General features: G+C 47.5%; 1 protein-coding gene across 11 annotated transcripts; it reads right to left on the reverse strand.

Moving 5' to 3' along the window:
* Positions 1–3,816: 3,816 nt before the first annotated feature.
* Positions 3,817–12,662, reverse strand: SH2B1 (SH2B adaptor protein 1). Of its 11 annotated transcripts, XR_008913533.1 has the most exons (11): positions 11,715–12,657; positions 8,663–9,687; positions 8,215–8,316; positions 7,711–7,802; positions 7,442–7,548; positions 6,335–6,535; positions 5,782–5,993; positions 5,315–5,486; positions 4,697–4,796; positions 4,408–4,526; positions 4,135–4,269 (listed from the first exon to the last, which is right to left on the reverse strand). XR_008913533.1 is itself a non-coding variant. In XM_056805520.1 (10 exons), the coding sequence occupies exons 1-10, from the start codon at positions 11,863–11,865 to the stop codon at positions 4,198–4,200; spliced, it is 2,253 nt and encodes a 750-aa protein (XP_056661498.1). In that variant the 5' UTR covers positions 11,866–12,661; the 3' UTR covers positions 3,817–4,197. The 11 variants fall into 11 exon arrangements, 10 of the variants coding, with proteins under 10 accessions (XP_056661498.1, XP_016279687.2, XP_007507985.3 ...); XM_056805520.1 differs by lacking the exon at positions 4,697–4,796 and having other exon boundaries at positions 3,817–4,269; positions 11,715–12,661; XM_016424201.2 differs by having other exon boundaries at positions 3,817–4,526; positions 5,848–5,993; positions 11,715–12,659.
* Between the last annotated feature and the right edge of the window lie 1,396 nt (positions 12,663–14,058).

Genomic DNA, 14,058 nt, shown 5'->3' on the forward strand with positions numbered 1-14,058 from the left:
GGACTGCATGTACCCCCTGCCAACACCACCTCCCCACCTGCCCTCCTAAAGCCATGGGAAACACAAGTCCCTACTCCACCATTCCTGATAGGGAATCCCCCCAACTCCCTCCCCCAGGAAAATGGGATACCCGGCAACAGGGGTAACCCAAGAGGCTACAAAATGTGCTGATGGCACAGAGGGGAGAGACATATGGGTTGAAGGTTTAGAATGCGAATAGAGCTACCCTCCTAGACAAGGACAGATAGAAACTACTCTTTCTCAAGCCATGGCTTCCTCCACACTGATGGGTCTTGACCTGTCTTGACCTAAAACATTATAGCTAATGTATATAGTTTTTGCTACTATCACCTGACTGCTGATGTCAGTTCAAGGTGAGGATGAGGATTGGAGAAGTTAAGACAGGAAAAATCCAGAGCCAGTGGAGAACAAGGGAAATGGTTATAGTGTGCTCATGAGTTGGACAGATTCCTCAAGGGAAATCAGATTGGGATGGACAATCATGGAGGATTTAAACTAAATCAGGCTGGTATAGACAAAGGGAATGGGTATGGCTGTGCCTGGGGAGGGTCAGATCTGGTGAAATAGAGGACAGAGACAGGTGGATATTGGGGAAATCATAGGATTTTGAGTTGAAAAGGATGTTGGAGTTTATCTATTCCAATTCTTATTTTATAGATGAGGAAACTGACTTCCAGAAAGATGTCCATAAAAACACAGGTTATAAGTGACACAGCTGAGATTCAAACCGTTCTTCTGATTCGATCACTTTTCCCACCACACTACAGCTGCCTTCTTTGAAGAAGCCCTGGGGGTTGGGATGGAGAATGGAAAAGCCCTAAAAGAGAGAGCTGAGATGTAAGGGGAAGGTGGGATAAGCAAACTGAACCATAAGGAGAAAGGAGCAGAAGGCCCTGGATGGAAAGACTGGGTTCGAAGACACAAGAAGTTTATATGCCCTGGATTCTGTGTCAGCCTCCCAGGAGTAGCAGCTGCTCTGAGCCAGCCCCAACCCTTTCCCCAGAGTGGAGCGTCTGGTTACCACTAGGCAACTGCTGAAGAATGGGGGAGGTAGGATGGGACCTTGGGGGTCAGGAGAATGTGAGCTGTTAAAGGGTGCAGAAGAGGAAGGAGAAATGAGGAAGGCAATAACTGAAGGGGCAAGGGAAAGATAAAGTGGTAGTAGAACTGGGAGGGGATGAGGAATAATTAGTGAAGGGTTCCAGATGGGAAGGTCACAGAAAGAAAGCTGTGTGACCTTGGACAAATCACTTTCCCCATACCTTCCTTTTTCCATTGTAGCATAAGGTGGCTGGACTAGCTAATTAATCTTTAAGGTCTATTTTGGTGCTAAGAGTCTCAAGGAAGGTAGAGGGGAAAGGGAGTCTGAGGAAAGGGGAATCCCTAACTTGGGAGAACCAGGGTACTTGGTAAGAGTGAGGGACAGGGGAGAGGTTTAGGAATACTTCCACTTGAACCCTCCAGTACCTTATCACGCCTCAGCCTGGGCTGGAAGAGCAACCTTCAGGGTGAGGTGAGGACATGGCTCTCCTCCCCCTCCCCTTTTTCACAGCTTTGACTGTCTCTCCTCCACAGCTGAGTCCTTCCCTGACCTCTGGGGAGGTGGGAGGTGGGTGTGTGGGGGCTATACAAAATGGGGCAGTTATGTGAGAGAATCACACCCACAGGAATCAGAGGACTTTCAACCCTATCCCGTGATCCCACGTTATCTGGGTCGAGGAGAGAGTTGTGAGAGGGCAAATTCACCATAACCTAAGCTACTGCTCAGGCTACTTTTTTCCCCACCCTGGTGAGTGACAGGGGCCACTGCCCGTCTTGAAGGAGCATGAGTGACCAAACATGGAGAGGGGAGGAAAGGAAGGAGGGAGGGAGGGACAGAGGGACAGAGGGGGAGAGAGAGAGAATCAAAAGGGACAAAGAACATGATATGGGGAATATGGGAGATAAAAGGGCACAGATTCATATTAAGGAACAAACCAAAAAAGGAACATTGAAGTTTTGAGTACTAGTCCAAAGCCCTAAGTCCCCAAATTTCATAGATAAGAAGACTAAAGGCTCAGAGAGGAAAAATTATTTGTACACTATCACACTGGGAGAGATCAGAGATCTCCCTCTAAAAGATGAAGGAAAATGATTTAGAAAATGAAGATTTTTTTTTCCCACTTAGAATGACCAAACACTTTCTGATTTGATTGAAGAAGATATCCTCATCACTATTTCCTAGGGCGGGGGGGGGGGGGGGGGGGGAGGGGGCGGAGGGGGAAGAGCTTTATCATCAACTCCCCCTATATCTCTGGCAAGTAACGTCTTTCTGCAGCTTAGTTTCCTCCATCATCTATAAAATAAGGAGGCTGGACCAAAATCCTCAGGTCCTTTTCAATACCTTTCTAATATTCCAGAGTCTGTGAAGAAGTCCTGAGGTTCAAAATTTAGGGAAAAGGAACAATTACCATCCAAACATGAGAATCCAGGAGGAAGGCCTATTCCCTAGAGTTCCCTTTTGCCTTGCAAAGGCAATTTTCTAAATACTGAAGAGAGGCAAGCTGGGAATATATTTTTTTTTCTCATCAGTTTAGTTCTGAATCATATCCTGTTTATCTCAGGTGGTATTCTCATACATAACACTAAAATCCTTTTCTTCAAAGGGTTGGTTCCACCCCTCAGACTCCCCCCACTCGTTTATGAGAGCCCCAGAGAGATCAAGTGGGAAAAGCCAGCAACCTTCAGCCAGCTCCCTGCCCAGGGCACACTGCAGTCTCCAGCTGTCTCCTGTCCATCTCCTGTAAGAACCAGAGGCTCAGAATAACAAGGTCACAAGAGCCTAGGGCCTGCTGGAGGAGGGGAGTTGGGACAGAAGGAAAGGGAGTGGCAAGGCCAAGGGAAAGGGAAGAATACAGGGCTAGAGCATCCCATTAGATTGAATAGTTATAGAGCAGAAACACAAGAAAAAGAAAGAAGAAAACAGCAGAACTTGCAAGGCATTGGGAGTAACAATGGAGATAGTCTTAGAGACAGCTGACCTGATAGGATATAAGGAGCAGAACATTTTCAGTGGGCATCCCTGTGTTTGAATCCCAGCTCTGCTCCCATTACTTGTCTCAATTCATGCAAACCATTTACCTTTTTGGGGGCCCAATTCCTCATCTTTAAAACCAGAGACTAAATAGATGGTTCCTCCTAATTCTCTCTGTAAAATGTCTTTCTTTTAAATCCAACAATCCAATGAACTCCTGTGGGGGCCAGAATAGCTAGGAGGCCCAGGGGCGCCCTCTTTTGGACAAAGGTACCATCAAAGCTGGGAACAGTCACAACTTGGGATACAGAATGTCAGGGCTGGAAGGGTCCTCAAGATACTATCCAAATTTAACCCCCTCATTTATAGAGTTAAACTGAAGCCCAAATAAATTAACTTCCCCAAGAAACCACATTCAGCTGAATGGCAGAGCCAAGACCCAGGATTCCAAGCCATCCCACAATAAGGCCTTCTTTCTCAACACCCTATAACCAGAAACCCTGCCCTTGAGTCTGGTCTTTCCAGTCTGCAAGAAGTCTATTTGAGAAAAAGAAACCACTGCCCTCCCTGGCTCTATTTCACAGTTCTCTCTCAGTAGGGTTAGAACTCCAGAATCAGAATGTCAAGAATTAGAAGGGACTTAAAAGAGATGGCTGATGTGACATGAGAAATGCAAGGCACACAAGAAATGAGAGTATATAGATGTGAGTCTAAGCCAATTGTGTCCCCATCTCCCATTCAATTCTGTAATACAAACATTGGGTCAATGACCAGAAGAGAGCTGAGATAAACCTTTTTTATTTATGGTTCTCCATTTCACTTAAAAAAAAAATCCTTAATGTAGCTGATACAGCCTCTTCCCCAGTACATCACAGAGCTGTGAGAGGTACTGGAGAAATGGCCCACAGGGGGCGAGGCTGAGCACAATTGGCCCACCCCCAAAAGGAGGTAACGGATCCAAGTCCCCTGCCCAGGGAAAGGGACAGCTTGGAGTGTGTTATCTGGGAAGTTACTAATGGCTCTGTCCCTTGGTCCTGTACCATTCCCACCCCCTACTCAAATGGGCAAGGGAAGCATTTGTACCTCTCTGGTGAGGATCTGTCCTGGGTCCTGGCCCGGGACCAGGGAGAAAGGGGGAATTGGTTGTGTGGGGGTATTCATCCTTATAAGAAGGAGTACTGGTTATTGATGGCTCTGGAGCGGACCCCTTCCTCCCCGGCATTCCCTGGCTGCAACTGCAAGAAATGCACAAAAGGGGTCACTCCCACCTCCCCACCAGGCCCCTCTACCCCTGAGGGCTCCCTGTTTAGGGCTGTGGCCTCCTCAGGCTCAGCCACAGGGCCCAGCTCTCCTGGGGTCCCTCCACTGCCTGCCTTCTCTTCCTCTGAAGCTTCTGATGCTTCTATCATCAACTCCTCTTCCCCAGAACGTGCAGGGTCTACCCTTGGATCAGGGTCAGGAGGTTGGGATGGATCATGGGAGATGTTCGGTTCTGGAAAGAATAGGAAGGAAGATAATTCAGGTAAAGCAGAAGTGACTTAAGTCTTCTTGCACCCCCTCCCTTTTACTTTACCTCCATTATCCTCAGGACCCAAGTACCTTCTTCCCACACCTTCCAAGCCTCTTCATGGAGGATGGAACATGGGGAGGAAGCACACTTACACACAGTCACTCGCTCCGATGGGCATGAGGGTGGAAGAGGCGTCGGGGTAGCAGCGATCTCCCTCACACACCCCAGCTCGGCTCCCTGCCCGTTCCCTGCCTGCTTGGGGGGAGGGGGGGGGAAGAAGGGGGTATATATAGGACAGCAGGGATTTTAGGGTGGTCAGGAAGGGGAAAGATGGGGAGCAGAGGGTTTGGGTAAAGGTCATATGGGGCAAACATATGGGAGAGCAGAGGAAGCATTGCCAAGAAGGGACAGAGGAAGATCCAGGTACAGATGAGGACAAGAAAGAGAAGAAAAAGTAGGGAAGGATGGAAGCAGAGACAATGGACAGAGGCTTTTGATGGAAATGAAAATGTACCAATCCCATTCTCACCACCTCCCCACCTCCCACCTGGTTTGAGTATCATCTCTAAAGGGAAAGGAAGAGTGGCTAAGCACCTCTCAGCAGGATACATTAGCTGTCTTTTCTGTCCCAAATGTACAAGAGCTTTCTCTCCTTTCTTCCCCTCTAAACATACTCTCCAACTTGCGTAGGAGAGCCTTCTTTTCCTCTCTGCTCACATTTCACTTCTCTGATGAGCAAGAACCCTCTCCCCTGTGGCCCCCCCCCTTACCTTGTAGCCTCTGGGAAGCCACGACATAGCTGACGAGGGTAACGTCACTGGAGCCCCCAGATTCCAGAGGAATGGGGTGGACCCGGAAATGCTCCAGCATGTCAAAGACGGTCTGGAACCAGAGGTGCTGCACCCGGCACTGACCATCCTCATTCAGGGATAGACGAAGGTGCTGGGGGCCGGGATGGGGAAGGTAAAGACTGCTTTCTTCTTGGGACTCAAGGGCTGCTGCCTTTTCCCTGTCATTTCCTAAACTACTCTTTCCCCTGGGATCTAAAATCTTTTCCCCAACAGTTCTTCACTTCCCTGGGAACCTCCTATTTCCTGGAATACCCCTCCTCCTTTGAACTCTCTCTGTGGGATACTTCCCTAAGCTAATCCTTTTCCCTGGATATGACAGCCTTCTCCCCTGAAGTTGCCTTTCCTCTAGGAAAGAAAGGAGTCCTTTCTTCCATAGGGCCACTCACCTTGGCCTTGCCCTGGAAGTTGAATGTGAGGACATACTCCCCCCTCCTCGTCTCACTCTGACGTACCAGAAAGACACCATGGCTGCCAGCACCCCCTGCCAACACTAGCTGGGCAGCCTTGAGTCGGGAGAGGGTCCCATGGAACCAAGGGTACTCTGAAAGGGGGTGGTCCCCATCACCTCCATCTGACTCCCCCTGGAACAGGAACGAACCTTCAGGAAGGAAAGAGTTGGGAAACCAGGGTGTCAGGAAAGCCTCCCCCATCCCCAATGAGAATCTTCTATCTTGAAGCCCCTTCCCTGTAGATTTTCCTTTTCCTCTAGATTAGGTACCCATAGTCCCTCAGATCTGAAAGACCCAAGAGGAGCTTAGCTAACAAGAAATTTAGAATTAAGAGTAGTAGTTAGAAAGATGTATAAGGCATAGACAAAACACACACACCCTCCTTCCCCCATCCACACATATATTTACAACATACACTTAAATATAAATAGGGGTGCATGTATATTTTAAAAATACGTATACACACACACATACATACACACCCGGATACCTGTGGTGTCTGGAGTGTTCGGGGGAGGGTAAGGGGCTGGTGGGGGGTAAGTTGTTCCCAATGGGGGTCCCTCTTCAATAGGGACTCGGGGGGGCAACTCTGGAGGCAGTAGTTCCATTGAGTCAAAATGGGAGGCAGCAATGGAGGCAGAGCTGGGGGAGATAGAAGCTGAGGGACGATCCGAGAGGCCCCCATACGCCCCTAGAAGAAAAACCAAGGGTACAGGGAAGGTCTAAGATTCAGTACCCTCCCTAACCCAATTAGGTAAAGGAGAACCATTCTCCCTAGGACATAGAAAGACTATAATAGCTTCCTAACATGTCTCCATGACTCAAATCTCTTCCTCACATTTATTTTGTAGAGGGTACCAGAGAAATATTCCTAAAACACACCATATTCATCACCAACCTGCTACTCAAAATCCTCATCATTTCTTAAAAGATAAAAGACTATATACTCCTTAGTTTTTTCTCTGCAATCTCATGTGCGTATCCATATCCAGGATCACCTCTTCCAGAAAGCCTTCCTTTACTATTCTAGTCCCCAGAAGCCTCTTCCTCCTCTGGTAGTACACACTGTGGCCTTGGTAGGTCCCATCTTGTACTACTGCTTGATTCGTCTTAAGGTATGCCTGTCCTTTCCTCCTACCCTTACAATGAACCATGAGAATAGCTGCTAAACCTTAAAGTTCTTTCTATGTCCAGGGTTCAAAACTTCTACTGGACACTAAATAATTATCTCCACCTTAGAATTGGAAGATACCTCAGAAGCCATCAAACCTCACAATCTTTTGACTTTTGCCTGAATAAACTGAGATAGCAGATCTTCAAAAAATATATATCAAATAAAATAATGTTAAAAAAAATATATAGATATATAGATATCTCACCTGGATTATCAGTTAGGAGACCTGGGTTCTAATATCAACTCTGCCACTTACTAGCTATGTTACCTTGGACAAGTCATTCCTCCTCTCTGACCCTCAGTTTCCCCACCTGTTTGAGGCTGGACTATAAAATCTCTTCTAACTCTAAAATTCTGATTATCTAGTTAACAATACAGAAGTTGTCCCACCATGGGTCTGGCTTTCCTTCCCTTCTGCCTCACCCTGAGACAGGTGCTCGTTGCTCTCACTAGGTCCCAAAGGCAGCTCCTGACTGGGCAGATTCTCTGAGTGGTTGAGGCAGGATAGTTCCAGGCTGTCTGTGTTCTCCCTAGCAGGGAATGAAGTCCCAAGGGTAGGCATCAGATCAGGGATCAGTGTAACACAAAATTTCAGAGGAAAGAAGAAAAGGGAAAGAAGGAAGTCACAAAGTAAACTGAGCAGTGTTAAACACTTTTTCTGCCACCTCCCTTCCCTTGTTCAGGCCCCTCACCCTGGGCTCAGGCAATCCTGTAGATCAGACACCCAGGCCTTCATATTCAGGGCATCAGCTGTCTCTAGGATGTATTCCACAGAACCCTCCACCTATGGGAGGAAGAGTAAGGTACCTCAGCCAGGACATGGGGGAAAAGAGGAGGCCAATAAGACAATGAGAGCTTCCCAGGTCTTTCCTTCAAAACACAATGCAAGAACTTTCTCTCCAGTCATTTCCTCTCCTTCCTTTGCTTCTCTTCCCAGGTAAGTACTTTTATTTGTATGTCTGCATGTATTTACATTTGCATTCTACATGTCCATGTAAAAGCATCCCAAACTTCAAGAAACATTCTTTTGGGAAAGAGTCCCCTGGCTGTAAGGTCATGGCACCTTTCTCACAGCTTCTAGTCCTAGGAAAATCCAAGCGTCTTCTTACCACCTATCACTCCCCTCTCACCAACACACAAGAATCATATTCTTTGGAATGGGTAGTAAAGAAAGAATGATAATAGCAAAATCTGACCTTAACCACAAAGGTGTTTTCCCTGTCGGGCATCTCCAGAGCTGTGGTTGTCCGGACATCTGTGATGGTAGAACACAGGATGTTGATCCGGGGACGGGATGCCTGTGGTAGAAGAGTGGCAGGAGTCCCAATATTCAGGCTCAAAAATACTCATCTACTTCCTAGGGGGTGGGGTGGGAGGACCTGGCCTCCTAGTTCTTCCCACTTCACCACAGGGGTGTCAACACAAGCCTAATGGCTCTCTGCTCTACCTTGTAAGTAATGTGGAAGTGGCAAAAAGACTTGATATCATCAGCCTAGTCTTACATATTCGAGTGTCAAGAGTTAGCAAAATGGGTCCAGATTTCAAAAGAAAAAAGTAGAAGCCTGTAGGCTTGTAAACTTCTGGGGTTTATCTGCAAAGCTTTCACATTATCTATCCCCAGTCACACTTCCCATTCTCTCTCACCTTAGGTGGGATATAGAATTCCAGCCGACTTCCTCCTTCCCCCTCATTCCGAAGCAGCAGGCGACACTTCTGCCACCTTGGTGGTCCCCCACCCCCAGATGAAGTTCCAGTTCCTCCTCCCCCTCGACCTTCTCCACCAAGAGCTGCCTCCTCTGTTCCCATGAAGCTCAGCAGCCCCTCCCTTTGCACTGTTCCTGTCCCATCCTTTATGGGTCCCCCTCCCCTACTTAGTCTCAGCCTCTCAAATCGGTGAGTCCATCTTTCCCCAGGGGATGTCCCACTGCTAGTTGGCCCCACATTGGTGCTACCACCCCCACCAGAGGAGTTGGAGTTGCTGTTTCCACCCAGGACAGGTGGTCCAGAGGAAGAAGTCTCCAAGGGTCCCACTGGTGAGGGGGGATCACCAGTTCCCCGCCACTGCAAGATCCCTCGAACTGAGCCTCGTACTGATCGGCCCACAGATCGGAGGGAGAAACGTTTCTTCAGCTTAGGCTTTGAAGAGGATGAAGAGATTGAGGAAGGAAGGGGGCCAGCTAAATCTTCAGAAGATCGGGAAGGACCCAGCACAGTCAGAGGACCACTGTTCCGGCAGCTCTCCAGGGAAAGATCACGAGATAAAGTTTCTGTACCAGGACTCAAGGGGATCGGACCAGATGACAAAAGGGAACCTGAGGCTCGAGCCACCTCTGCCTCAAAGTGCTGTAAGAAGAGCTCAGCAAAGCGTCGTGAGAAAGCTGCCTCAGCCCCAGGACCTGCATATTGGGGATGGGAAGCCAAGTAGAGGCGGAAGCGCCGGGCAAAGTCCAGGGCTGCCGCTCGAGCGTGGGATTCACAGAACTCCCGCCAACTGGGAGGAGGAGGTGGTGGTGGTGGCAGTGGTGGCAGAGGGGGAGGAGAAGGGGAAGCCCCATCCTCAGGGGAAGGGGCACCATTCATGATGAGCCAGATGAAACGGAGAGTGGGGGACCACGGGGAGGGAAACAAGTGGGGGGGGAGGCCAGAAGATTCAGGGTCATCTGCGGCAACTGTGGAAGGGAAAAGAGGCACATATATAGGAGTCAACATTGGGATCAGAGTCCCCTTGGATCAGAAATTCCCTAATTGCTCCACCCCAATGAGAAGCCATCTACTTTTTCACCATAGCCTTCTATTTACATTGTTTCTCTTTGATTCAGAGATTTTCTAAAGAGATCTTGAAAGCATGTTAGCTTCCTTCTCCTATTCCAAGTTCTCACACCTCTCAAGCACTGGAAGGTTTTCCCAGATATCTAACCTCCATCTCTCCTGCTACAATCTTAGCCCACATTCTTTGGCTTCGATCCTAGAGAAGCTGGAGGTAAACTGGTCACCATCTTCCAGAAAAGAAACCCTTTAAGACACATAAAGCTTCCTTTCCAATCACCTCTCTCTCAGGAATAAATCCTTCCAATGTCTTACTCAAAGGGTCCCCAACACATCAGCAATAGATAAATGACTGCCACCTTGCTTCTCTCCCTAGGGCTCACTGGTATTTTAAGCATTGTGGTATGAGGTGGGTACTGCTTTGAAAGGATCATTTTTATCCTATCCACCCCACCCCTCCCCCATCAAAGGCTCAGTAGCTCCTCACCATAAAATGTTGGAGACTACTACCTTGTTCCTTCTTCCCCTCAGTCACAAGAATAAAAGGAGCTATGAGAAGGCTGAGATGAACTATTTTCTATTGTCACTAAGAAGAGAAGGAAGCAAAAGGGGATAGAGATTAGGTGAGCTATGAAAATTAGCATATAGGTCTTTAGTCTCACAACCCAGAGCAATTGGACTTTGGGAAAAGCAAGCTTCAGAACTGAGTCACTAATCCTATACTTCTTCAGAACAGACCTATAGTAACTATTTGCATCATCACTGCTTGATCAGGCTAGGAAAGGTTTTTAGGAATTTTTCTGTTTGACAAAAAGCACTTACATAGCACTTTATGATTTTAAAGCATTTTCACATACATTCTCTCATTTGATCTTCATAGCAACCTTAGGAGAGGTAAACCAGTTGCTCTTGTGCCCATTTTATAAGTGAGAGGAAAAAAAACAACTAAGAAGTTGAAAGACTGCCTAGGGTCACAAAGAAGTGGTTAGAAATTCTAACCAGAGATGGAATCTAGATCCCCTGACTCCTATTCCAATTCCCTAAGATGGGAATTTCTAAGCAAAACTAAGTACAACATGACAAAATGTATTTCCACAAAGAGACATATACTGGAATAGATAAAGTAAATAATTTCTATATCTGAAGGCCAGACCCCCATCGGGAAGAGCTAGAACAAGAACAGTTTCAAAGAATTCTGGCGGCCTATGCTTCCTCACCTTCTCAAGGTCTCCTTCCCAACAGACAACCCACACCTATTCTGATGGTTATTTCTCACCCACCAAGGGCCTCATATTCCTTGAATACTCAATCCTTTCCATGCCTTTTACATCTATCTTCCTCCAGCCTCTATCTCGAGACAGAAACAGAAAAGAGCCTACGAAGATGGGGTGTTTAGCGCATGCAGGGGCGAGACACCCAAGCATGACATCCCCCCACCAACACTACCCTAACGCTCCTACAGTTCACACCAACAAGGGGGCGTGGGAGTGTGGAAGGCCTGACCTAATAGGAATTCCCTGAGTTCTCTCCCCACCAAAGGCCCCGGCGCTACTAGCCCAGCTGCTCTAGCCCACTGGCCCTGACCCCGGCCCTTCTTGCCCAGGTCCTGCAGTAGAGAGGCCGCAGGCTACCCTGCTCCCTTGCCCAGCCCCGGCGCTTCTCCCGGGGCTCCCGAGAGCGCTAGGCTTCTCTCCGCCCGCGGACGGCCTCCTTCACCTCCGCCCATTGCGGCCCGCTCCACCGGCCTCCCGGGGGGCGCTGCCCCCTGGGCACTCCCCCAGTCCCCGGCCTCCGAGCCCGGCCCCGCTCCAGGACCTTCGCTCTGCCCTCCAGTCCCAGGCCCGGGAAAGGCGGGCAGGGGGGGAGAGGTGGAGGGAAGGTCCGAGTGGGAAGAGGAGAATTAGGAGGGGGGTTCCGGTTCCGGTCCCACCTGCATCTCGGTCCCCGCGGTTTGCTCCGGCGGCAGCAGCAGCGGCGGCTCCCGCTCCCCACCCCCACCCCCAACAATCAGTGACCAGCGACCAGCCGGGTACTGCGCAGGCGCCGGGACCCCTTTTCCCTTCCAAGAAGGAAACGACCATAGATAAGTCAACGGGAAAGAAAGGCACGATCCGTCCGACTTCCTCCTCCTGAGTCGTGGGAATCCTTGAGCTCGTTCTCCCAGGCGGTAGGAGTAAGGGCTTTCAAATGTGGAACAGGAGGAGCTGCGAAGACTTTAAACACATCTCCGTTAGTTGCCCCTCAGGGGGATTCGAGACACAACCTCAGAGATAGGTTGGTCGAGACTAGGATCTCCCCTTCCATCTTTCGTAAAGAGAACGGAGGAAATTGGTGGGTTGATCATAGAGACGGTACTTCCAGATAGAGTGTCCCCAAACAGACACAAAAGTAAACGAGGGGAGCATGAAACCAGAGAGAGGACGGCGGAGGCACGGATTAGAGGTCACAGAGGGGTCAGGTGGCCTCCTAGAGCGCCAGATCTTCCTGTTCTCTGAAGGAAAGTACAGCGCCTTCTGGGGGAAGGTTATGGGAAGGCTGGGATGACCTTGAGAAAGAGCTCGCATCTCTTATCTGGGGAGTCTGGAAACGGAGTTTCTGTTATTCCATTATCTTCAGTCGTGTCTGAATCATCGTGACCCCATTTTGAGGTTTTCTTGGCTAAGATATGCGTGGCTTGCCGTTTCCTTCTCTTTTTTTTCTTCCAGATTACATGTCGATAGCAATTTTAAATATTCGTTTTCTGACGTTTTGAGAATCCATGTACTCTCCTTCCTTACTCCCTAAGACAACAGTTAATATGATATAGGTTGCACATGTGTTATCTTATAATATAATTTCCATTTTGTCATTTTATTAAACCAGACACCACTTACACTAGAGAAAAATTCATGGAGATGGAGAAAATAAAATCAATAATGGAATTCTTTTCACTATGCATTCAGGCCAGCGTTTCTTTCTATGGTGGTGGATAAACTTTTTTGTCCCAAGTCCCTTGGAGTTAACTGAATCTTTCCCTTGTTGGTAATCGTCAAATCACTGACAACAAATCATCTTAAGTACTGTTGTTACTGGACAGAGAGTTCTCCTGGTTTTGCTCACTTCACTTTGCATCACTTCATAGAAATCTTTACAGGTTTTTTTTTTTTTATGATCATATTGTTTATCATTTCTTATGACACAATAGTATGCCATTACAATTATATGCCACAATTTGTTCAACCATTCCTCAATTGATGGACAACTCTTCAGTTTCCCAGTCTTTGCCATTTCCTTCTCTATCTTATTTTACAGATGAGGAAATGGAGGCAAACAGGGTTAAGTGACTTGCCCAGGATCACACAGGTAATTAAAGTGTCTAAGACTGCAATTGAACTCAGTTCTTCCTGACTCCAGGACTGGCATTCTGTCTACTATGCCACCTAGGTGTCCCTGAATTATTATGACTTTGATCTTTTTCTGGGAAAGATAGCCTTTTCTCTTGGATCTTCATACCCTTTTATACCAGCTGTACATTCATCCAGAAAGCCTTAAAACTTCTGCTTCTCTCCCTCAGCTCATGGAGAGTGGGAATTCAGTAGCCCAAGGACTAACAAAAACCTACCTAGTTAGCCTCCTATCCTGTTAATAGTTTATCAGACAGCATGATGTCCTGAGAAAAGGAAAAGGAAAACCTGAATCTTAATCCTCTTCTGTTAAATAAGGAGATTGGATTAGAAAACCTCTAAGTTCTCTAGTGCTAAATCTCAGGGATAGCCAAAATTCTAGTACTTTAACTTGAAGAACAATGAAATAAAGAGACCAGTGAAATCAGATCACTTTACCTGAAGATTCCCCAAGGGACTGAGTTTTGTTTCCAGGATTCTACCTGTGTCAGGGACTTATATTTATCATTAACATAGATAACATTGGGTAATGAAGAGTGCTGGATGTGGAGTCAAAGGAAACTGTGATTCAAGCCTAGGTCCTAACACTTACTGGTTTTGTGATCACAGACAATCCCCTTGATCTCTCTGAGACTTAGTTTATTAGTAAACCAGCAATTATACTTACACTACATAGCCCATGAAGTCATTGTCGTAAGAACAGCATTTTGTCCTTAGCAAAAATGCTTTGCATATTTTAAAAGGCTATATAAATATTACTATGATTAGAATGAAGCTGTGGGGGGCAGGGAAAGATCAAATTGTATTTCTGTGAAGTCATGGATTTCTCAACAAGATTGAGAAATTTTCTCCTAAGGTACCTTGATACAAAATCACTAAAGAGAAAGATAA

This window comes from Monodelphis domestica, chromosome 7, assembly GCF_027887165.1.
Source record: "Monodelphis domestica isolate mMonDom1 chromosome 7, mMonDom1.pri, whole genome shotgun sequence".
In the NCBI taxonomy this organism is placed as follows: domain Eukaryota; kingdom Metazoa; phylum Chordata; class Mammalia; order Didelphimorphia; family Didelphidae; genus Monodelphis; species Monodelphis domestica.